This window comes from Corvus kubaryi, unplaced genomic scaffold, assembly GCF_017639235.1.
Source record: "Corvus kubaryi isolate FWS band 111438036 unplaced genomic scaffold, C.kubaryi_AGA036_p1.0 37220, whole genome shotgun sequence".
Taxonomy (NCBI): domain Eukaryota; kingdom Metazoa; phylum Chordata; class Aves; order Passeriformes; family Corvidae; genus Corvus; species Corvus kubaryi.
In genome coordinates, this window is record NW_024581063.1 from 685,737 (window position 1) to 709,556 (window position 23,820).

Sequence of the window (23,820 nt, forward strand, 5' to 3'; positions counted from 1 at the left end):
AAGAAGTTTAGCCAAGTGCCTCCTGATTTGCCCCAATGGCTTTGCCAAATCCAAGAGGAATCAGTTAAAAGAAGTAAGGCACTTCAGGGAGGCAGAGGCAGGGAGCTGCTCCGATTCGTTTGGTGTTTAAGGTTAAATATTACGTAGAGGTTAAGTTAAAGCTCAGCGGAGGGCGGTGGAACGATCCTCTCCCAACCCCACGTTGCACAAGTCTCGTGGGGCTCACGGCAGCAATTCAGGGTAGGCAAATAAAATCATTGTTTGCCATGTTTGCGGAAGGGATCTGCCTTAACGGCAGCAGCAGATTGCAGCTCCCCTCTATTCCCTTAATTGAGATGGATGAGGGATAAACGTCGTGCCAGACAGTTGAGCCTTTTGCTTTGTCACCGTGATTGGGGATTTAGACTTCTCCAGGCACAGGCTGCGATAGGGAAGATGAAAGGACAAGCAGAATCTGAAGAGTTTAAAACAGTGGAGACCTTTTGCAGATCATTTATTTTAACATAAAAGGTATAAAATCTAAGTTATGCCCATGTTGCATCAGCAAGTTAACAAAGCTTTCTCTCCCTGGGCGGTTGGTGTCCCACCAGAGCTCCCTGCTCCCGTGCAGCCTTGCACTGAAGGGGAGCCCCTCCTGTTTTGTAGTGAAGAGCCTTGGAGAGCGAGGTCTTCCTCCTGTCCCACAAGGATCCCTGCGCTGCAAGAGGTGAAGGCTTCGCCTCAGCCCAGCCCTGCGAGGACACGAGGCAGGGCAGGATGAGACTTGCCTGCTAGACCCACCTCTTGCAGGCAACTGTAGCTCAGGGATCTCCTAGACTGGCACAATCTTCATCTGATAAGTCTAACTGGGTGTTTTTGGGGTCAGCTTGACTACCTACGGCCATAAGGAAAGCCTGAATAGAGGAAAAGATGTTGCAATATTGATTGAGTCAAAATAATTAAAAATTTAGCACAGCACAAGATGAATCAGGATTGTTGGCTGTTATGAAAAACATTATTTATAGTTATGGAACATGTATATATTAAAAAAAGGAAAAGTTGAGCAATTTCTGCCCATAATGTAATTTAAAAAGTCTAAGGTTTTTTTTGCCAGTGTTGTCCGGATCCGCACTATTCTCATTTGAAAGGAGGAAATAAGAGCAAAAGAACGCAATTCCTGTGCAGTGACTTTGGGGTAGAGACCAAAGATTTACTGATTGTCCCAAAACAGGCAGATTTACTTAAGGTTTTTAATTGGGAGAAAAATCTTGGCCAAGGATCTCTGTGAAGGATACCAAAGGAGAATGAAAGCCTCCGGGTAAAAATGCTCACATCCAACACAAGGATGAAATGTTTATACTTAATTTGGTTTATCATCGAGGAAATCAAAATATTTTTTTGAGAAACAACAGGTTGGGGAGCAAAGTTTTGGTGTGGTGGGATGGGTGGGAGCTGTCTCCTAAATATTTGTTGCTTGAGTGCTTTCCAAAGCAGAGCAGATCCAGATTTCAGCAAAACATCTGATATGCTTGGAGAAGAAATAGAAAAGAAATAAATGAAGAATCAAAAGAAAAAGAGACAAAGCAGATTTTATAACACAAAATCCTTTTTTGAAGAATTAGTGCTTTCTCAGGATTCCAAATATTCTCCATACAGGCTGATAGGTGTAAGGAGTAGTCCTGAGTCTCTCCTGTGGGAGATTGTGGGGTTCAGTTGAGAGTTTTCTTTTTATATCTACAAATTGAATTATCCTTCAGTCAAGGTGATTCAGAAAATAGTCCTGAAGAGCAGAACATACAATATTTTTTTTGTTGTTCAGCAAATACAGGTAGAGTGGTTTCCAGCTGATGGAGATGGGGAAGATTTGGTGTTGTCTCCTTAAAACAACCTTCTCTACAAGGCTCATATCCACTTCTTCATCGAAAGGGAACTTTGCAAACTTTGGAAATACACTTTTCTGGTTTAGTTTAAGGCTCTGAAAAATGTGGAGTTGGAAGCATTGGAGTTTGTCTATATCTCCAAGGCTACGGCCGCGGAGCTGGCGATGCTCGGAGGAATGTGTTTGAATTATTAGGCTGAACTCTGCATTTCTGGGCCAGAGTGTTCCTGGTATTTGGAGGCCTCTGGGATAGAGGTAACCTTGCCAGCAGGTCATAAATTTGAGCCAGGCTTTTTTACCTTAGTCAGGAAATTCATGCTGGAGCTTTCCTTAAGCCAGGATTCGCAGTGATCTAATCCCAGCCTGCTGCCAAACCCGACCTGGGAGTTGTTTTCTGGCGTTTCGCTGCTGTCTCTTTGTTTTGTCCGTCGCGTTGCGGATCGCTCGATTTCCCCTGCTCCGCGCTTTTCCCCGGAGCCGATAATCGGGAGTGGATGAACGCACACAATCAGCCTGCAAAAGCCTCGCTGCTCGTCGGGGGCCATGGCCAGCACCAGCGTGTGCTATCCAGGGAGAATTATAATGAGCAGCTCATTTAAGTTTCTCCAAGTAAGAGCGAGAGGAAAACGTGCCGTGGGATTTTGGAAGTTTTGGGACACTTCATACACAAGCAGGTAGAAATCTGCATTGCAGGTGTCATATCAAAATCAAATCAATAGATAACTAACAACAACAACTCATATAATAATATACATTAGTATCTCCTGTAGTAATAATAATAAAACATGCTAGTATCCCCTCTAATAATAATATATGTAATATAATATTAATTATATGAATACACACACAAATCTGCATTGCAAGTGTCACATACAAGTGCAAAATAATATATGTATATTATAATATCTGCTATAATATATATGTAATAGTAATGTAATTACATATATATGCACACCCCAACCTGCACTGCAGGTGTCAGAGAAGTTCAAAATAACATTTATAATAATATTTGTTATATTAGTATATCTAATGTAATAATAGTATAATAATATATACACACAAAGGAAAACCTGCTTTGCAGGTGACACAAAGAAGTCCAGATTTGTATATATTTATATGTCCTGTAATAATCTATGTAATAGCAATATATCTATATGCATATATTCAAAAACAGATCTGCATTGCTGGTGTTATAGATGTCCATAATTACATATAATAATAAATTATTGTTGGGGGTTTTTTGTTGTTTTGTTTTGTTTTGTTTGTTTGTTTGTTTTTTAATATATTTTTATTATTACATCTCAGGTGTCATACAGAATCCCCAGACAATTACTCAGGTAAAACCCTGCTGCCTTCTCTGGGTCATGGCTTAATGTGAACGTAAAAAGCTTTATTTTAACCTAATTCTCAAGCTATAACACAAACCCTTTATGCTATGGAAAAGCAGAGCTGTGATGGACAGTTAAAATATTTTGGAGAGTATTTAGCACTGGAAATTTGTCCGATATGTTAATTATTGCATCTGTTAATGAAAGGTGAGGTCTGTTGCATGTTGGGTACCAGTGGAGATCCTGCTCCAGTACGTGGCTACATCGCTGGGAGGTGAAACTCATACAAATTAAGCCAGTTTTAAAGGAATTTCAGTGAATTCCTTGGAAGAGCAGCTGCTCTACCCTGGGATGCTGATGATGTGTAATTCCCAGCAGTGCTGTCAGTGTTGCTGAGCGGTGATTTTTGTGTAGCAAATCCAGCACAAGGCTCATTTTCCCCCTTCCTTCTTTTTTTTTTCCTGCAAATTGAAGCACGGAAAGACCTGCTCCTGCGTCCTGTCCAGATTGCCACTGGATGTTTGCTTGAAGTCAGAATATTCTATTGCTAGACATGTTAACATTAACATTAAATGGTTTAAAAATGATACTGTGGAGAGAGAAAGCCCTTCAAAGTCCTTTCTGGCTTGGGAAATACGTCTAAAAATTCAGCACAGGGTCACCTGCCGTTTCCATTGCCGGTGCATATAGCCGGTCAGTCTAAATTCACCCATAATTCACTAATGCTCCCCATTTTTGCATCATGTAGCTGCTAAAAATGACAAATAACCCAACTCCTGCTCCTCCACTTGTGCTGCAAATCAGGGGAATGGGGATGCACCTTCAATCTTGCACAGTGAAACTTCCTAAATTGCCTTGTGTCCATGCACACAAACTCCTTGCCTTCTTGAATATTCTCAGTGTAACAAGTGGGCATCCAAGAGCTGTTAAGCCTGGATTAATCGTGGGCTTGGGCTGCTCCAGGAGGGATTACAAAGCACAGTATTGGCATTAAGGCTGGGAGATGGGAGCTAGGCTTTCCAAAATGCTTATGCAGCACAAAGAAGCTCTGCCGGCGCCTTTCGGCTCGCGTGCGGCCCTGGGCTGCGAGGGACGACCCGGGGCTTTCTAGAGTTACATCACAATTATAATATTTGTAATCACAGAGATGCAATAGAAATAACCTCCTGGCAGAAGGGAAATATGTGGGTAATGAATGGGTGCGACCTGCCTCTTGCCGTCCTGGCTTTTCATGCTGGCTCACGCAGCCCTTCCCGCTCTGCAACATCTGGTTTTCATCTGCTGCAGGAAAGCCAAATAATTTCAATGAAACTGGGAGAAAACATAGTGCTTAAAAAAAAGAGACAACGTATTGATGTTAGCCTGGTTTTCAGCTGGCGTTAATTAGATTTATCAGCAGGGTTTATCGACAGAGTGGACACTCACTTGGATGCTTGAGTTAATGCATCATCCAACGGGCAGTGCGATTAACGAGGGCCAAGCACCACGTTTTTCCTTCGAAGAGCTTGAAATGATAAATAACATGTGTTGAGATTACTCTGATTTTTGGTGCGTCCCCCAGGTGACATGTCAGCAGAGCACTGGGGCACAGAGGGGATTTTACGGATGGGAACAGCCTTGGTTCAGTGGGACTGGCCATGGTTGCTCCAGGATTAACGATGTGGGAATACCTGCCTCATGTTAGCCTACAATAAAAACGCATTCCCTAAATTGTCAAATACTAGATATATTGAAAGAAAATAAATATACAATAGGTATACAGGATACTTTAATAAAAATATAACATATGAGATAAAAAAATATAAAGTAGATATAATATATACATGAGATGTAGAAATATGAAATAAAAATGCATTATTTTCTTCCTATCTGTCCCTCTAGATCAGAATAAAGTTGTCATTTAGGTCCATTTCCAGCGTTTAGACCAGTGTGGGTCAGCGTCTGCTTAATCCCCATCATGTTGAGCCCCCCTGGACTAAGCTTTTTGCCTGCACTTTATTGATTGCTGGGCTTTTAAAGACGTCCATGAGCTCTCAGCAAATGGAGCGTTTGTCCTGCTCCGCGCAGATTGACCCCGTTGGGAGGGGGGGTGCTTGAGGAATAGGCAGGCTTTTTTTTCATGTAGGCTGCAAAACTCTTGTGGGTTGTTAGATTGTCTCCCCTCAGTGGGTTTTTGGTGCTGGGAAAGCTTCATTAAGATAGAATTATGAGTAAGCAAAGTATTTCTGGTTTTCCGTGTTAATCGTGTCTGTTCGGCAAGAGAAGTGGAGCTGGGAGAAGCTTTTTGAGTAAGTAGGATGTCTCACCTCCTGGCTTAAGGCATGAGGATCTGTGAGAGCAAATACTGAAGGAGCCATAAGTCTATATTTTGATTTAATGGTTGTAATTTTTAAATTGCTTTATGGTTATCGTGTCATAATATCTTAACCACTAATTTTTCCAAAGAGTTTAATTAAATTTCAAGCTTTCAACTGGAAATTAGAAATAGAAAATAGGTTTGAGCTTACTATTAAGTTTCTTGCTTTGAGAAAAGTCACTGCATTTAGTAGAACAATGGAATGGGCTGGGTTTAAAGGACTTTCATTTATTTGACTTGATTTAAACCACAGTTAATTCAACTTCACCCCTGATCACCAGGTCCACACTTCAGTTTCTTAGGAGCCAAATTTCTCTGGACAAGGATGTAGCTGGAGCAGGGAACCTGCAATTGCTCAGAGTGTTTTCAGGAAAAATCATGGCCTTTTATTTTTTTCTCCCATACCTTTCTTTGCCATGGGATCTGCTCAGTTTAATTTTGTGCATCTTGCTGGGACTGGTGCCAGGGATGGGGTTAAGGTGATGCAGAAGGTGAACAGTTCAGTGAGTCAGGACGTTAATGTGTGGATAATTCAACATAGGTATTTCCCTCCCTCTTTCTACCTCTTACATGAGTTACCTTTGATGCATTTGTTTCCTGAAGTGGCAGTGGAAGGATTGCAAATGCAGTAGCAACCCCTAAGCCATATGTTTGTAGGCTGGATCAGGATCTTGATACAGTTGGGAATAGGGTCCCCCATATATTTGTGCCATATGTCCCAGGGAACAGCAGAGTACAGGTGGGAACCTCTGAAGGTGATGTTGATTCTCAGCATCACTTACCCTCAAACTTAGATTTTAGAGCTCCTTAGCACCAATTCCCTCCTTTCCCCCCCCCTTTTTTTTTGTCCAGTCCCTGATACTGTGGGATTGTTTTTCCATGCCTTGTTTCAATTCCCACCTGGGTTTTAATTATTATAGTGACTTTAGCCTGGGCAGCTGGTGAATTATCAGTAGCTCCCCTATCCTGGATGCCATCCGAAGGGGGAGACAGGGAAGAAAGAGCAGTAAAAAGGAGGGATGGCCAGGGAGAGGCCTCACTATTGGATGCCGGAGGCTGGGTGAGCGAAGCCTTCCTGCTGAAATCCGGCCAGCACGAGGTAGGACAATCGTGCTGCTGTTCTCCTTGGGAGTTATAAACAAGAGGATGAGGCTCAGCAAGAGAAAGAAAGGTTTCTTTCTGTGGTTTTCCTTTCTGTCAGTGTTTTAGTTTCCTTTTCCACCCTCCTCCTGAACTGCAGGCAGATCTATTTAGAGAAGAAATGCTGTTTTCACATGAGTTTAATTTTTTAATGTAGTATTTTACTTGCTGATTAAGGTCAATAAAGAAATACATTTAATACTCTCTTGAAAGATGCAAACAAATCCCTCCTTAGTTAGCACTGATGGTGTTTTTGTTGGGGTTTATAAAGCTGCTTTGAGTGAACCAGCAGGAGCAGCATCCCCGTCTCCCCCAGTTGGGATAAACAGATGCAATCCAGTGATTCCTGCTACATCCTGCAAGCATTTTTTAATGCAAAAAGGAAAGAATAATAAACAGGTTGAAATACTCATAAATTCACGTCATCCCAAATGCAGCCCGAGTGGTTGAGCTCCTTGCTTTAATCCCACTTTCAGGATGAGGTGTATGTTGTTATTTAAGGGGGGATCTTTCCAAATCCCTCCAGGAGATATTTGTGGAGATATTTTGACCACTTGAGTGATCGTGTCCTTGTTGTTTTCATCATCTTGAGAAGTGGGTGGTGTATGAGGAGGTTGTTGCCTCTCAGCAGTGACTTTATAGCTCTGTGTATGGAATAAAGGTTTTGGAAGTGGATAATAGGTGCTGGAAAAAGTGAGATCTGGATCTAAGACACCCTCCAGTCTGTTTTTCATGGGCAGGTCTGCGTCCTCTGCATACACTTGACTGAGCTTGACTAAAATCATGTAAACCATCACCTCCGTTGTTCTGCTGTATGAAGGGACACCCAGGACATCAAAACATTGGGTTTGGATGTGTTCTTATGTTTTTTATTGAGAACACAAAATTATGTCTTGGATCAGTCATCGTGATCCAAGACGTTCACCCTCTGGAGACACTCTATCATGTAAGGGGGATATTTGTCCTGGGTGGGAGCTGGGCTTGTGCCTCTGGGCATCGTTCTGCCCTTGGCCCTGCAGGGAGGGATGCTCCAGCATTCCAGCCTTGCTCCTGGAGCAAGTGCCAGAGTGCCAGCAGCTCCTTGCCTTGCAAAGAAACATTGGTTCTCCGTTCATTTTTACAAACCAAGTGTAGTTAGAAACGGCCTACTCTTCATTCTGCTGTGCTGCTGCCTTTTAGGTCACCAATTGCTTCCAAATAATAGATGGAAATGTGGTTTTATTTGGGTTATAAATTATGTATTGCTGCTCAGCACAGGGAGTGCTTGTTTTTCCTCTGCCTTTTCACATCCCTGTGCTCCTCTGGTTAAGGATCCTTTTCTCCCATTAAGTTCAGCCAATGAATCTCTCGCTAAATTAAGAAAAAATACTCTGAATTTGTACTTGAGCTTTGCATTTTGTCTCAGCCTGGCAGAAGACGTGTACTCAAACCCTGCTTGAGTTTTCCAGCTATTCCAGTCACGTTGGTTAAAGATACTCTTACATCTGTCTACAGAATTTCCCACCTCTTTCTGTGTCCTATCACAGCTACTTTGATACCAACATCAGGTTGTGATTTTAGTTTATTCACTGTATATTTAATTACAGAAGGTTTACTAAAAGGCTTAAACACACGAAGTGATCCTTCAAAGGTTGAACAAAGAAGTGCTGGTCTGAATGTTACTGTTGTAAAGGCTGCAAATTTCTATAAGGGGGGTTGTAAACCTTTTGTTTAATTACCCCATGATGGGGAGGGACTGAGTATCGTCAGAGTAGGGAACAATCAGGGAGGGTTTGTCAGGCTGTGTGGTGGCAAGGAAGCAGAAAAGGTGTTAAAAGAAACAAGAAGTACAATACCTGTGTACTGGAAACCAGCGCTTCAGGAAATCAGGAGAGGGAAGTTAATGAGCTCTAACGAAGCCTTGCATATTCACATGAAATTAATTGGATAACGAAGTCTGGTTTGCCGTTTGCTCCAGCAAGCAAAGCCCCTGTGGGTTTTCCAAGTGTATGTGCTGTGCTTCTGCTGGCAGCTGTAGTGGAAAACAGTCATGCACAGCTCCCAAGACAGCAGGTCACCGGCACTTCATCCAGCACACCTTTCTTTGGAATAGTTGTACTTCCGACACATTATTGCACATACACGTTATCCTGTGTTCTTCTGGAGGGCAGGAAGGTTTGAAAAGCTGGTGTTCCCCAAAATATTATGCCCAAAGACGAAGGAGATGGCAAAATTAAATGCTGTTCAATGCCTTTGGAGACTTTATTTGTTCTAAGACGTTCTCAGTGACACGGCATCCTCCTCCCACTTCCCTTCCCTGCCCTCCTCACATCTGGAAAGATCTCAGCAGCTGGTAGGGGGAGATCCCAGAAGGAGCTTCAGTGGCACTTGGATGCTGCTGTAAAAATTGGGACTGCATTCCTTCCTCTGGTTTGCTCCATTTTGGGTCAAATCAATGCAAAATGGGTGGTTTGGGCTGGCTCTTTGCTCCTGGAAGTCTTGCAGCAAGATTGGATGTGTGGCCGCTGTGAAAATGAATACTTGAAGTGTAAATCCTGCCTCTCCATGGAATATACAACGTCAAACTACATTTCTTAATCCATATATGAAAACATAGAATTGAAGGAAGCTGCTTTTGAGTCCCCACTTCATGATCTCTCCTGCTTGGCCGAGGTGGATGATGAAGAGCTGCTGCTCATCTTGGTGCAGAGAGGAGGAGCAGCGAGGGCTCTGCATCCTTGGCATGCTGGCAGCTCATCTGCCCTGGCACACCAGGCCTGGGCTCGGTTTGACTCCTGCCCTTTTGAAAAAGGAAAAGGAAAACACGCTCCAACATCCATCCCAACCGCTTGGCATTCTGCAGAGCCAGGCCAGTAAGAGTTTGACAGCAGAAAAACATCCGTGTTGGTTTTGAAACGTTTTCTGTGATGTGGAAAGTTGGAATATAAAATCTCACCGCATTTCCCTTAATTTCATTAATTCAGGGCTTTCTTTTTTTTGGTTGGATTTTCTTGTCCTTTAAACCCCAAAGCGCTGTTCTCAGAAATACCGGCCTTGGCAGTGTTGAGGAACATTGCACAAAGCTAAATAGGTGGTTTTGGCAGGATAACCTTGGAAGTGAAAACTCCTTTCCTGCCTGGAGACCTCTCCTGTGTCAAACGGAATTGCAGCACCGTGCCCATCTCGTGCCACGGGGCATCGGCTGCTCCACACTCGCCTCGCAGCTGTTGCTCCTCTGCAGGGAATGGATGGAGCGGTGTCAGATTTATCCCCAGCTCAGGAACCTGGTTCGGGTCATAGGAAACCTCTCCATGGTGGCCTCAAGGAAACCCCCAGTTAATTCCTCTGGGAAGGTGACAGGCGGTGCCTGTTGAATTGTCCTGTTTTGCTTTACCTAACAGCTGAAAATAGACACCCTCTCGTAACACAGATAGCTGATAGGAACACATTGATTTCTGAGGCTTCTCTTTTGCTCCCTAAAAACAACCAGTGCCAGCTGTTGTTTTTCCTGGTGCTTATGGAATATTCTGGTCCCTGATAAGACAATTATTTTTCAATGTTTCCCATCAATCCAATGAGATAATAATTTTTTCAGTGCTATGCCTCAGTCTGACTCCTGCAGGTGTTATGGTCCATCCCAACACTTACTGATAAGTATTTTTAAGCTCTTATTTCACTGTTTGAGCTGTGGACATAAGGGTAAAGGTCTTTTTATGGATCGGTCAGACATCTGAAGCTGCCTATGGCTACTGAAACATTACAAAAGCTGGGAAAACACGAGCCCGGCAGCGCTGCCGTGGTGGAAGCGACTCATCCAAGCTGCGTACGAGGCACGGAAATTTGATGCTGCTGCTCAATGGTGCTTGAAATTTTGGAATTGCGTCAAGAAGAGTTGTAGATTATTTATATAATCCCACAGAAAAGCAGGGAAGGGCTGGAGACGTGTGGATTCACATTTAACCTTCTCCTTGCTCAAGAGATTTTTTACGTGGCAGAAAACAAATGTAGTTGTTATTGTGTTGATTTAATGGCAGAGCTCTGATTTGGTTGGTGTTTGTTTGTTGGAGGGGAAGGTGTGGATGATTTTTTGTCAGTGAGAAGCAGAAAGTGGCTGAAGTCTGAGAGGAAGGACAGCAGGGGCGGGAGCCAGGCCGAGGCTCGGGTTACACTGGTATGTTTTGGTTGCTGCCTAACGTGTTTTTGTTTTTCTTCATTACACATATTTCTCTTGGGAAAAGCAGGAAAAACTGTGTGTGTCAAATATACATCAGGGCTCTGTGCCTCTGCTAAGAGGTTCCAGATGGGGAGCATTACAACAGGGACACTTTCTCCTGCCTTTCGCTTTGTGGCATTAATTTTGGTGACAAACTGCAGGAAAACTTACATCAAGCCCAGAGTGTGCAGTGAATGCTTCTTCATTTTTTTTCTTTTGAGCACTTTTTGGGCTATCCAAGTACGCAGTAGGAAGTTGGAACTTAATTTCCAAACATTTATGGCCTCATGTCAAATCATTATATTCAAAAAAAGGGGAACAAACTAGAGTTTTGAAGGGACTTTGAGAGGCTAGAGAGTGTCCGGGGCTTGTCCACCAGACTGCTTCTTTCTCCCTAAATTTGGGGCTGATGCCTGGGAAGGAGGGGTTGGAAGCTGGTGAAGATGCCTCTGCAGGGGATGAGTCTCTTGCCGACAGGCAATGTTTCCTTTCTGTGGTGGGCAGGGGCTGTGGCTCCAGCTGGATTGGCACTGTGTCTTTTTCAAGATGACCTCCCAGGACTCTGATGGATTGTTTGCAGACCTGCCCTCAGGCTGAGGGTCCACAGCTCCTCCGCCTGAAGTGAGCAGTATGGCAGTGGGAGCCGCAGCTGGGCTCAGGTGATGCTGACCTGTCATCAGCAGCTCCTAAAATCAGTGAGCCACAGCTTCAGCAAGTGCCTCTGAGTGCTACGAGAGCTGTCAGCAGGTGACAACGGCGACAAGAGCTCGGGAAAACGTTGTCCTACAGCGTTCTTGGGATGGAGTTTCCCGTGTGGATGTTTTTGCATAATGAAATCGTGTCTTAAGAAGTAGCACTTGGCTTGTGTATTGTGTCACTTGAAACATCAATGTTGCCAAGACAACAGGCCAAAAAGAACCAGCCTGTGTTACTTCGGGAAGGTTGTGAAGCCACGGGTGAGGGGTGGCTTTCTACAGCTGGATGGAATGCTCCATGAGCTAAAAACTAGGAGATGCTTTGGAGACAGGAATTTACCCCTGTCTTCGGCAGAGCACTGAAATGTGTGGTGATTGACTGTCTGAAAATGGAAGAGTCATATTTGCTTCATCAGGGACTTCAGGGCACATGAGACACAAGTGGTCAAGAGCTCTGGAGGCTCGAAAGCCTCCACCTTGAGAAGACAAACACAAACGTGGTGCTGAGAATGTTGTTACCTGTTCAGCTCAAAGGATGTAACATCATGGAATTACAGCATGGTTTGGGTTGGAAGGGCCGTAAGACCCATCTTGTTCCAACCCTGGCTATCGGCAAGGACACCTTCCACTGTCCCAGGCTGCTCCAAGCCCCAGTGTCCAACCTGGCCTGGAACACTGCCAGGGATCCAGGGGCAGCCACAGCTGCTCTGGGCACCCTGTGCCAGGGCCTCCCCACCCTCCCAGGGAACAATTCCTTCCCAGTATCCCATCCAGCCCTGCCCTCTGGCAGTGGGAAGCCATTCCCTGTGTCCTGTCCCTCCATGCCTTGTCCCCAGTCCCTCTCCAGCTCTCCTGGAGCCCCTTTAGGCCCTGCAAGGGGCTCTGAGCTCTCCCTGGAGCCTTCTCTTCTCCAGGTGAGCACCCCCAGCTCTCCCAGCCTGGCTCCAGAGCAGAGGGGCTCCAGCCCTGGGAGCATCTCCATGACCTCCTCTGGGCTCTCTCCAGCAGCTCCAGGTCCTTCTGCTATTGGACCCCATGGCTGGGGCAGCTCTGCAGGTGGGGGCTCACCTGAGCTGGGCAGAGGGGCAGAATCCCCCCCTTCCCCTGCTGCCCATGCTGTGGGTTCAGCCCAGGGCAGGGGGGGTTTGGGGCTGCCGGGGCAGGTCTGTCTTCTCCTGCACCAACATCCCAAAGTTCTCCCTGGAGCTGCTCTCGCTCCATTCTTTGCAGTATGACTTTATTTAAAATAAAGGGAGCCAGCAGTGCTCCTGGCACTGTGTGAGGCTGTTTCTAGCAATGGCAGACAAGTTTTATTGGCAGCAGCTGCACTTTGTGCTGCATCACTGCACTGCATCCAGCTCTGCATAAGGCGATTATGACAGGTGAGGAGGAGATCATGATATGGCTTGATGTTGCAATACATAATGTAACCTGTTATATAGGTTATACCCTCCTCAGTCATCACTTGAAATATACACATTAATGGGGCTTTATCTGTCATCGTTCTATCGGTGCTGCTTTGTTCCCACTGCAGTGCTTGTTTACTGTTCTTGTATTGCTGACTGGGGGAGTGTAAAACCTTCTCCTTTAGGCATGACTTGTTTCCAGCTGGTCACTTTATTGCTATTGCTGTTTTACTGTGATTATTTTATATCTTTATCCTGTGAAAAAATAGTTTGAAGCCCCAGTTAAGGAGATTTTGCTCAGTCCTGGCACCTGTTGGACACTTGGCTGTCTGCATTTGACAGAGTAAAGTTTGTTCTTTGGCTGCAGAATATGAATATTGGGAGTTGGAGAGACACTGTAATAACACCAAGCTTCCCAACTTCATTTTGGGATGCTTCTGTAAATCCAAAGCTCAACCTGGGATGAAGATTTTTTCCACCCAAACGTTTGCTGACCAATGTGTGCGAGTTTGCTGGAAAACATGAGCCTTTGGCTGTTCTTCCCAGGGTTGTCCACCCTGCTCCCAAAAACACGAATGTCTGAGCAGAGGAGCAGGAATGTTGGCCAGACCATAGGGATTTGGCAGCCTCTGCCTCCAGGATCCGTTGTACAGGCGTTTGCTGGTGACTGCCAGCTCAGCCGGGGTTTTTTTCCCTTTACTGCACTTGCGTAGGAAAACTCTCCCTGTTCGGGAAGAGGACTTAGGTTGGAGGCTTTGGTGGGGTTTTGGGGTTTTGTTTTCTTGCATTGTGGTTTCGTGGCAATTGTTTTTTTTTTTTTTTCCAGAGCATCACTTGAAAGGAAGAAGCTGCAGTGGTCTGATCCTGTGCTTAAATATGGGAAAAGGGGGAATATTCTGCCAGCACTGAAGGGTTTGCCAGGAATGCAGACACTGAATCCTATTTCTTACGTAGCTGATAGAGCCCCTGCATCAGCAGAGTTTTGTATCTCCCAAACAAGGGTGTGTTGTAGTGATGCTTACAGGGTTTATCTCAGGTATTTTGCCCCATAGTGGTGCTCTGGATATTTCCATTACACTGGCACTTCAACTAAATTGTCTCCTAAACCTTCTCCAAGTCGCTGCTCTCCCATTCTCCTTCTCTTCCATGTTTGTATTGCAGAGTGTGAACTCGATGTGCACAAAGACACGTGGTCATAACTGAGCCTGTATTTTAAGACAAGTTGTTGCCAAAAATTTGTTGTTTGATTTCTCCAGACACTGAGCTCCTCTGTGGTGACCAGGGACAGGACCTGAGGGAACGGCTGGAGCTGTGTCAGGGAGGGTTAGATTGGATCTCAGGGAAAGGCTCTTCCCCAGAGCAGGGTCGGGCACTGCCCAGGCTCCCCAGGGAATGGTCGCAGCCCCAAGGCTGCCAGAGCTGCAGGAGCATTTGGACAATGCTCTCAAGGGACATGGGATTGTTGGGGTGTCGGTGCAGGGCCAGCAGTTGGACTTAATGGGTTCCAACTCAGGGTCCTCCATGATTCTATGATTCTCCATTCCAGGATGTCGACATGATTCCCCAGAGGGGGAAGGCGCTGTCCTTGAATAACCTCAGTTTTCACCCCAGGTAGGGTCAGTCCGAATGTCTTACCAAGACAAGACATTTTTAGTTGGCATAAACTCTCTGTAATGAGAAAAAAATGATTGAAAAAGATGTTTTATAGTTTGTATCATGAGAGTCGTATTTTACACATCAGTTTAATTACAAGAGGGTTTGTCTGTCAATGGGTAGAACTCACTTGGCTGCTGTTCAGTAATTGTAATTACAGAACGAAGGATTTGCTGTGCTTTTTATTGGAAGAATCCTGCCGAGTTTAATTCCATTTAGTGGTGTCATTGACAGTAAAGTGTCAGTGAAGGGATGAAGAGCATTTAAAACTTGATAAACGCAACAAATGGTATGTTTGGTTGGTGTGGGGAGGCCCCTTAAATAAGCTCTTGGCCCTTTGGGCAGTCTTTGCAAGCCTGTCCATATGGACCTGTTTTCCATGTGCTCCAGAGGGCCAGGAGGGAGAGGAAGGGTCTCATCAGGACTTCCCAGGTGTCTTTATCCTCTGGACTTCCCCCATCTGAAGTATTTGTAGGTCATGTATTTGAAAGGTTCTTTTGTGGGTAGCAAAGAGCAGGGACAGGACAGGGGTGCACCTTTTGGTTGCTGCACCTGCTTAAAAATTGAGTATTGATGTTACGGGAAGAAACAGGAAACTCCATAGGTTTGAGAAGCTCATCAGCAAAACATCAGGCAGTGGGAGCTACCACAGGAATCAAACACCACCAAGGAGATGTTCTGCTGTGTTGGCTGTCAAAGACTGGTGTAGGATTAGAGCCTGTTCATGTCCACAGCCAGGAAAAGTTTTCTCTAAAATGTTGGAGACAAATATCACCAGTTTTTAAACAAAAAAAAAGGTATTTTGTCATTAGAGACCTTGAATTTAAGTTGCTTTGTCATGTTGTGTTTCGAGGGCTCAGAGGAGGCCCCAGAGCTGCTCCAGGGCTGGAGCCCCTCTGCTCTGGAGCCAGGCTGGGAGAGCTGGGGGTGCTCACCTGGAGAGGAGAAGGCTCCAGGGAGAGCTCAGAGCCCCTTGCAGGGCCTAAAGGGGCTCCAGGAGAGCTGGAGAGGGACTGGGGACAAGGGCTGGAGGGACTGGGGGGGGGAATGGTTTAAAACTAAAAAGGAGAGATTTAGATTGGATGTTAGGAAGAAGTTCTTTCCTGTGCGGGTGAGGGTGGTGAGGCCCTGGCACAGGGTGCCCAGAGCAGCTGGGGCTGCCCCTGGATCCCTGGAAGTGTTCCAGGCCAGGTTGGACAGGGCTTGGAGCAGCCTGGGTCAGAGGCAGGTGTCCCTGCCCATGGCAGGGGCTGGCACTGGATGATGTTCCAGGTCCTTTCCAACCCCAGGCACTCTGTGGTTCTGTGATTCTGTGAAATGGAGAACCTGGGTTTGCTCTGCAAGGTGCTGCAATGGCCCCTTGAAGAAAAGAACAGCGAGATAGGAACGTTTGCAGGTCTTTAAAGGTCAGTGTGTGGCAGTTCAGGGCTGCAGGGCAGGCTCAGCCCTGCTCAGGCATTGCAGAATGAACACTATAAATAATCTGTGGTTTGTGCTTTTGACCACAAAAGCACCGCTGGCTTCATCCGGCAGCGTGGGACACGGAGCCACAACCAAGAGAGCCAAACCCCGAGGTGTCGGTGCTGCAAGTCGTATTTAGCTGCTATAAATTAGATTTTCCGTATTACTGTTGAACCACAGCTTGAGGGGTTCCCATAAAAGCTGTTTTTCTTCGCAGGAATTCAAGTTGCAGCTCATACCTTTCGACTTTGGCACTTCCTTAGGGGTCGTGGTCTCTCTGCCTCGAGGTGGCTCCTCATGGAAACCAAAAGTGTGCGAGATCCATCAAAGTGGGGTTGTTTTAGCAGAGCAATTTGGGCTGGAAGGTTTTATCACAAGGTGGGAGCTGCAAGTTTAAAAGCTTTTCCCTGGGCAGGAGCAATAATGGGAAGGGATTTAGCGCAGCTCTAACTTAAGTAGTGTACATGCATTTTATGTTCTGACCATAATTCAATGTATTTCTGTTAAAAAGCAGTATAACAGGGCAAGAAGAGTGCTGGGAGCTTGGTTGCAGGTGGAATGAAAACTAGAGAAAATGATCTTTATCATCCTGCTGTTTATATTTCAGGAGGAGGAAAGAATTTGTGAATGCCCTGGACACATAAAAAAGACATTGAATTTCTAGAATTCCAATATGCTATTTTTCTTCCCTGTGTGTTTTTTTCGTTTGGAGTGAAGGTCTTTATGGATTTTTTTTTTTTTCACATGTGACATATAGAATATTGGGATAAACAGCCCTCAGATCTGGAAATCAATCACAAGGGATGTTTGAAGCAGCACTCTCTGTGGATGCACACACTGGCTTTCTCCCATAGAAGCTGTAGGTGAAGCGTGGGAATGCACATCTGATGTGCATCATGCAATTATGGGGGGATTAAAGTGGGAAAAGGCCTTTTAAGATCTTCAGTACAGCCATCACCCAGCACCACCACCACGTTTGTCACCAAACCATGTCCTCAAGTGCCCCATCCAGTCTTTTTTTGAACACTTCCAGGGGTGGGGACTCTACCACATCCCTGGGCAGCCTGTCCCAATGCTTGACAGCCCTTTATGTGGAAATTTTTTCCCTGATATCCAGCCTAAACTTCCCTCACAACTTGAGGACGTTTCCTCTCCTCCTGTCCCTGTTCCCTGGGAGCAGAGCCCGACCCCCCCGGCTGCCCCCTCCTGTCAGGGACTTGTGCAGAGCCACAAGGTCCCCCCTGAGCCTCCTTTGCTCCAGGCTGAGCCCCTTTCCAGCTCCCTCAGCCACTCCTGGTGCCCCAGCCCCTTCTGTATTTATGTTATTTGGTGGGAAATAGGTTCCAGCAAAGCTGTTCCCAATGTGCTCACACAGTTACAAGTCATTCATACTTTATGAAAACATTTGATTAACGAACTCCAAATTTCACAGTAAATCAGGGAATACAAATCTTCCAGCACTGCCTTCTCTGATATTAACCTATTTCGTCTCCCTGACATTAATGAGCTTGATGGAATCTTGCTCCCAGTCCCTTCCGTGCCCCTCCATGGAATATAACTATTAATATAAGTATTCCACAATGGAGATTTAGCAGTTGTCTTGCTTTTCTCCTGGTATATTCATGGTATGGCTTTCTAAAAAATTCAATTTACATTTCATGTTAATGGGGAACCATTTACAAACTCTTGTCTATTAATATAGTTCTTACTCAATACAGCAAAGAGAAGATGATGTTTTTATTTTTCCCTCTATGAGTGAGGCCTAAAGGCTCCTCTGAGGGCTGGGGACCTAAAATATGCTGGCAAAGGCCACTATTTCCACTTGTTCTTTCACCACAGAAGCTGTTACTCCACATGGGAATGCAGCTCTTATTCTGTAGGAGAATATTGCTGTTATTCTCTGGAGGAATAACATTCAGTTTGGATTATCTATAGAACAGCTTTTTATTGCCAGATAAGATAACCACAGTGTTTTCCCAGATGCAGAGGTTTGGAAAATAACCTTTTTTCAGGAAAGACATTAAAATAATCTTTATTCTGACTGTAATCTGAAATTAATCCAGATTGCATCAATATTGAGGCGAGAAGGAGGAGGCTGCAAGCCTCTGGGATCAGGAGGAACGTGGAGCATTTAGCCAGGAAACTGTTAATCCCTTTTTTCCCTCCCCATAGGCATCTCTTTGTGCAGGAGGGCTGGAGGAGGAGGAGTGGAGCTGCTCGCTCCTGCCTTCTCCAAACTGCTGGATCACCCTCCGGCTCCAGAGGGACGCCCAGCTCCTACAGAGGAACGTATTGAATTTTGTTTCCTTCCAAATGTTGAGCCCTGGCCAGTAAAAGCTTTGGTCTCCCCAAGAATCCTCGGAATGCTGTTACGGAGTTCTGCGCGTTGAGCTGCTCAGCAGCCTCGAATCAATGAGTCAGTAAAGGGCAATCATATGAACAGAAGATAATTTGTTTTAGAGAAGTTGTAACTCCTTTTCTGAGGCTGAACTATTATATTCTGCCCCGCTTGCAGGGGACGGGGTGTCCTGGTCGGGTCTGTGTGGATTAGACACGTATAAATTGAATTAATAGCACTTTTTTACGGCCCAACAGTCCTGCTAAAGAAACCCTGTGAGTAAAGCAAACAAAAATGTATTAAGTTGTCTCAACTCAAACACCAGACGTTTCTCCAGCTACTTGTTGGCCCGTTCCCAGCGTGCTGGGCCTGGAGAGTCACCCGAAGTTTGCACAAGAAGGGATCCAAAGACCTTTCTCGTTTATATCAGCACGAAAGAAAAATGCATGAAAGAGGGACATTATGGGCTGTGATTTCTGGAGGCATTTGGGTTATAACATAACATGTGGTCTGGCACATTCATCCCCAAAAAAGCTCATAAAAAAAGACGAATCTCGCTGTTCCCCACTCCTATATTTGAAATGTTTTCTCCTAAATTTCCTTGCTACAGGATAAGAAAGATTGATTCTTGAGCAAGGCTCTTCTGAAAGAAATCCTAATAAATAGACCTTGTTTGTCTCTGAGCAATTATTTAGGGTATAAATACAGGGAATCAAACTAGAAAATCATCTTAATATTGTTCTTTGCTGAAATTCTTTGTTAGATTTTATGAAAATTTATTGTATGAGATGATATAAAACTGTGCTGCTTCCTGTTTGGTCTGTTCAAGTTCATCGTGCTGCTTCTCTAACAAGCAATGTTAATTAGGTGTATAGAAAATGTATCTCATTGCCTTAAGATGTTTTCTTAGAACATGAGTGATCCTCTAGCAGAGAAATGCTCATAACCTAATTAATACAATTTAAAACTAATACCTAAATATAAGGTGATGCACTTGCATGTCTTGAATATTCTGCTTAAAAGCTTCTTGCTGTGTCTCTGCTCACTGAAATACCTGGAGGTAAATCCTTTGGAAATCTTAAACACCATCCTGTCTTTTAATACCTAAATTCCAGGTTAGGGGAGAGGATGCCTGGATTTTCATCTCCAGGAGAGGTTTGGGGCTTCAAGGGAGGCATGGGCACCTTCGATGTCCTCTGGAGGGTGGGTTGAGGGGAGATACTGGGTACAGGGAGGATTTTTGGGATGAATAAGCAAGAAAAAAGTGTGAACAGCCTGAAAAGATGTGAATCCTCTCCAGGGTTCCTGAGCTGCAGCTCTGGAATCATCCCTCCAGAATAACCTGTTTGCTCGGCGAGTTTCAGCTTTCCCAGAACCTGCTTTAGTCAACTAAAGCAGATTCATATGCAATAGTTTGAATTTAAACAAATCCCTGTATTCAAATAGGGGGAAAAATCCCATTGTTATTCCGTGGCAAACCTCCATGGGTTCTTAAATCATTAAATCTGAGCAGATTGGGAAATAAATCATCCTGGGAAGGGAACCGGATCATGCACGGACAGGACGTGTCCGATAGCCTTCCTCCAAGGCCTCATTTCACTTGGCCTTTATATTCTGCTTTTAGTTGGGAAGTTAAATCCACAAAGGTCATTTGAAAAGCTTCAGATTATAGATGGAAAGCCCTTTTAATCTTTTCTAATAAATGGCTGAGCAGGGAATAAATCTATTGGGAGCTGAGCTCTGATGTTAAGCCTCAGCACAAAATATCCATACATGAGCAACACTTGGAAATTATCTCAGAAATTATAATTACCTTAAATAAATTGGACTTAGAAGAAAAGGTGTGTGATTAAACCACGAGAAGTGGTTTAATAAATGAAGCATTAATTGGACATGGTTGCTTGGCAGATTCTGTCACCATGTTCTGGATGATTATTAAAGTGATTTAGGCACAACTGAAAACAGCAGTTTCAGTTCAGAGATTTCTTTTAAATGGCAATAAATGACTCTCTCCAGTCAGTGCTTTGGTAAGGCGGGGTTGGAATAAAAGCTTTGCATAATAAAGACTTAAAAGCATTTTGATTTTGGAAAAGCAAGAGCAGCAAATGGAAACGAGGGTGTCTGAAATGCTGAAAATACTCTGGGTTATGCCAGTGCTGTGTATGACATTGTCTAACATCTGAGTAGCCTTCAAAGCATTTTTCTCCCCTAATTCCACATATAATTAAAAAGCAGCTTCCTCTAGCTCATTAAAATGCAGGGTCCTGTTGGAGCAGTGTACTTGTATATTTATTTAAATTAATAAAGCACAGCTTTAATGCAGACTGTAATAACTACAAACACTAAATCTCTTCTGTGCAGCTCACACTTTATTTTTAAGCAGTGTTCAGCTTCTCTTCATGAACACCAGCTTGCAAAGGAACACGGTCCCCAGCAGCTCGTTGGATTATTTTGTGAACCACTCAACAAACTTTCCTCATCCCCTTTTTTTTGAAGTGAAATGATAGGAAAATCCCCCAAGTTCAGTTGCGAGTGACGCCCATGGAAATCAGGCAAGGCGGTGGCTTTTCCAGCCTAACGACGGCATCTCCCTCTTTTCACAGGCGTTTGGAAACGCAAAAACAGCCCATAACAACAACTCCAGTCGCTTTGGGAAATTCATCCAAGTGAATTACCAGGAGACGGGCACCGTGCGAGGGTAAGTGGGAGCGGGGGGAGGGAGCTGGGTGTTCCCAAACCTGAACAGGCTGCAGTAGGGGGTTAATTGCTTTGGCCAGTGTCTTTCCCAAAATGGAGACAGGAAAAGAAAAATACATAGGTTTTAGCATTTTAAAATCTGCTGGTATGGAAATGTTGGTGCATCCAAGGTAGATGCACCAGAGCTGGCTTCAAGCCAGCTGAGCTCTCCTTAATCTTGATGTCAAATTTATAATGAACCTGAAAAGCAACTTCTCCTCCTGAGAAAGGAGTTAAGGCAGGAAACGGGAATGTTTTAGCTGTGATGGAGTGGGGGCTGGAGCAGTAGATGTGGAGCGAAAGGTTTGGCTTAGGCTCAGGAAGAGAAAGCCAAGGGGAGGATTCCATCTCTGGCTGGGAATTCTGGAGGCCACTGAGCCACACTCTTCTTGCTCACTGCCTGATTCCCCCCAGGCTCTCCCTGCAAGTGTCTCCTTAACCCAGCCCTTGACCAGTGAAGGCTCCTTTCTCCTCCCAGGCCATTGCAAGGAGATCTTTGTCTCCACTATGGTTCTCCTCAGTTTATTTCAGCATTGGAAATTTGAGAGCAGCCCTGAGGAGAAGAATTTTGAGGTGGTGGTTGATGAGAAGCTCATGGACGTGTGCACTGGGAACCCCAAAACCCCCCATGGCCTGGGCTGATCCCTCTGCATGGGCAGCAGGAAAAGGGGGAATTCTGCCACCTGCCCCACTCAGGTGAGGCCCCACCTGCAGAGCTGCCCCAGCCCTGGGGCCAGCAGCAGAAGGACCTGGAGCTGCTGGAGAGAGCCCAGAGGAAGCCACGGAGATGCTCCCAGGGCTGGAGCCCCTCTGCTCTGGAGCCAGGCTGGGAGAGCTGGGGGTGCTCAGCTGGAGAGGAGAAGGCTCCAGGGAGAGCTCAGAGCCCCTTGCAGGGCCTAAAGGGGCTCCAGGAGAGCTGGAGAGGGACTGGGGACAAGGGGTGGAGGGACAGGATACAGGGAATGGCTTCCCACTGCCAGAGGGCAGGGATGGATGGGATATTGGGAAGAGATTCCTGGCTGTGAGGCTGGAGAGGCCCTGGCACAGGGTGCCCAGAGCAGCTGTGGCTGCCCCTGGATCCCTGGCAGTGTTCCAGGCCAGGTTGGACATGGCTTGGAGCAGCCTGGGACAGTGGAAGGTGTCCTGCCCATGGCAGGGGCTGGAGCTGTCTAAACCCAGCTTTCTCTCTGGCTTTCGATAATTTCCATGGCATCAGATCATCACCGAGGAGCTGTAAATGAGCAGGGCTTCGTTAACTCCCCTTTTTGTCCAGGTTAGCTGAGTCAGTTGGAAAAATGGGGAAGTAGAAGCAGCATTCCAGGGGCTGTGTAACTTCTGCAGCTGGCTAAGAGACCTCTTGCTGGGACTCTGTTGTTATTTTAGAGAATTGCTTTTAAATTTTTTTTGCTTTCTTATTTTCCAGCAGAACAGTATCACACAAAGAGCTGCCATTAATTTTTCAGTGAGCTCGGGTACTCCGCGTCCCTTCCCGCTGGTTTTGCATCCTACGTAAAACCTGATGTTCTTTTTTTCCCCCTTATTTAACAGTGGTGCACAGTTCTCTTAAAAGGATAAAACTATTTTTTTTTAATACCTCCTGGGTAACAAGAATTCAACAAATGCCTTAACTATGTATTATCTTGGCATGATGTGTCAGTGCTGTGGTTGTGGCCCCTATTTTTACTTGGCAGAGATGTGAAAATAACATTATATTAATATATTTTAGTTCATAAAATAGGAGGAATTTTCTTTGCCCTTTAAAAAATGAGCTTTCTTGGTCTTTGGTTGCACAGTGTGATGTGACTGTACTCTGCTATGAGCTTGCACTGCTCCCCCAGTGAAAATAAAAGATGTTTAAAGAAAAATACAGGCATTTTAAAACCAAAAAGCATATGTGGCATTCAAGACCACATTTTTTTTTCCAGTGAAAAGAAGATTTTTGTAAAAACTTAGCCTAGATTTTTTTAGCACAACCCAAATCAATTATCACCCTGTGTTCTGCATATCAGTAGCTTTGGTAATGGAACTATAATTTGCAGCCCCGAATCAGAGTTCTTCTCTCTTCAGAGTTGAAAATAGCAGTTGGCTATTTGCTTACAAGCCCTCTGAGTATAATCACCCAAAACTTGAAGAGATGGAACAGGCAGGAGGCTGAGCAGGACCCAAGCCCACCCCATGAGGTGAAGCCTTGGAAGGTCTCTCAGGCTGATGGAACAGGAGCAGTGCTGCCATTCAGGGCATTCCCAGGGGGCCTCCTGAATTTCAGATGTCCTGGTCCGTGATAAGCCAGGCCTGGAGGAACCTGCTCAGTCCCCACGGGATGATCAAAAGCCTTGACACCTGACACGCTCCATGGAATGGCAGAGGAGCCAGATAGGAGAGGTTTTAGAGCCAGATAGGAGAGGTTTAAATCCAAGCCCTGTGAAATACAGGCTCTCTGTGCTTAAATCAGTGTTTTACACAAGATCATCCCCTCAGAGCTTCTTTTGCTCTTAAAGGTAGAACTGACATAGTTGACAATGGTAAAGAAAAATAAATTTGAAGACATCAACTTTTTAAGACCTGAGTTGGTTTTCCTGTTCACTATCTTGTTACAAGAGGGGACAGATGTTGTTCTTGGGACAGCGATTCATTGTGACCTTTGCACTAAGCAGGGA

The 23,820-nt window shown here is 45.1% G+C and overlaps 1 protein-coding gene across 11 annotated transcripts in view; it reads left to right on the top strand.

Annotated features, from left to right (window-relative positions):
- MYO9A (myosin IXA) overlaps window positions 1–23,820 on the top strand; it is a 175,617-nt gene that overhangs the window by 40,975 nt on the left and 110,822 nt on the right. For all 11 annotated transcript variants that reach the window (XM_042022730.1, XM_042022729.1, XM_042022735.1 and 8 more), the window contains one exon: window positions 21,031–21,125. In XM_042022730.1, the coding sequence (XP_041878664.1) occupies window positions 21,031–21,125 (95 nt within the window). The remainder of the gene's footprint in view (window positions 1–21,030; window positions 21,126–23,820) is intronic.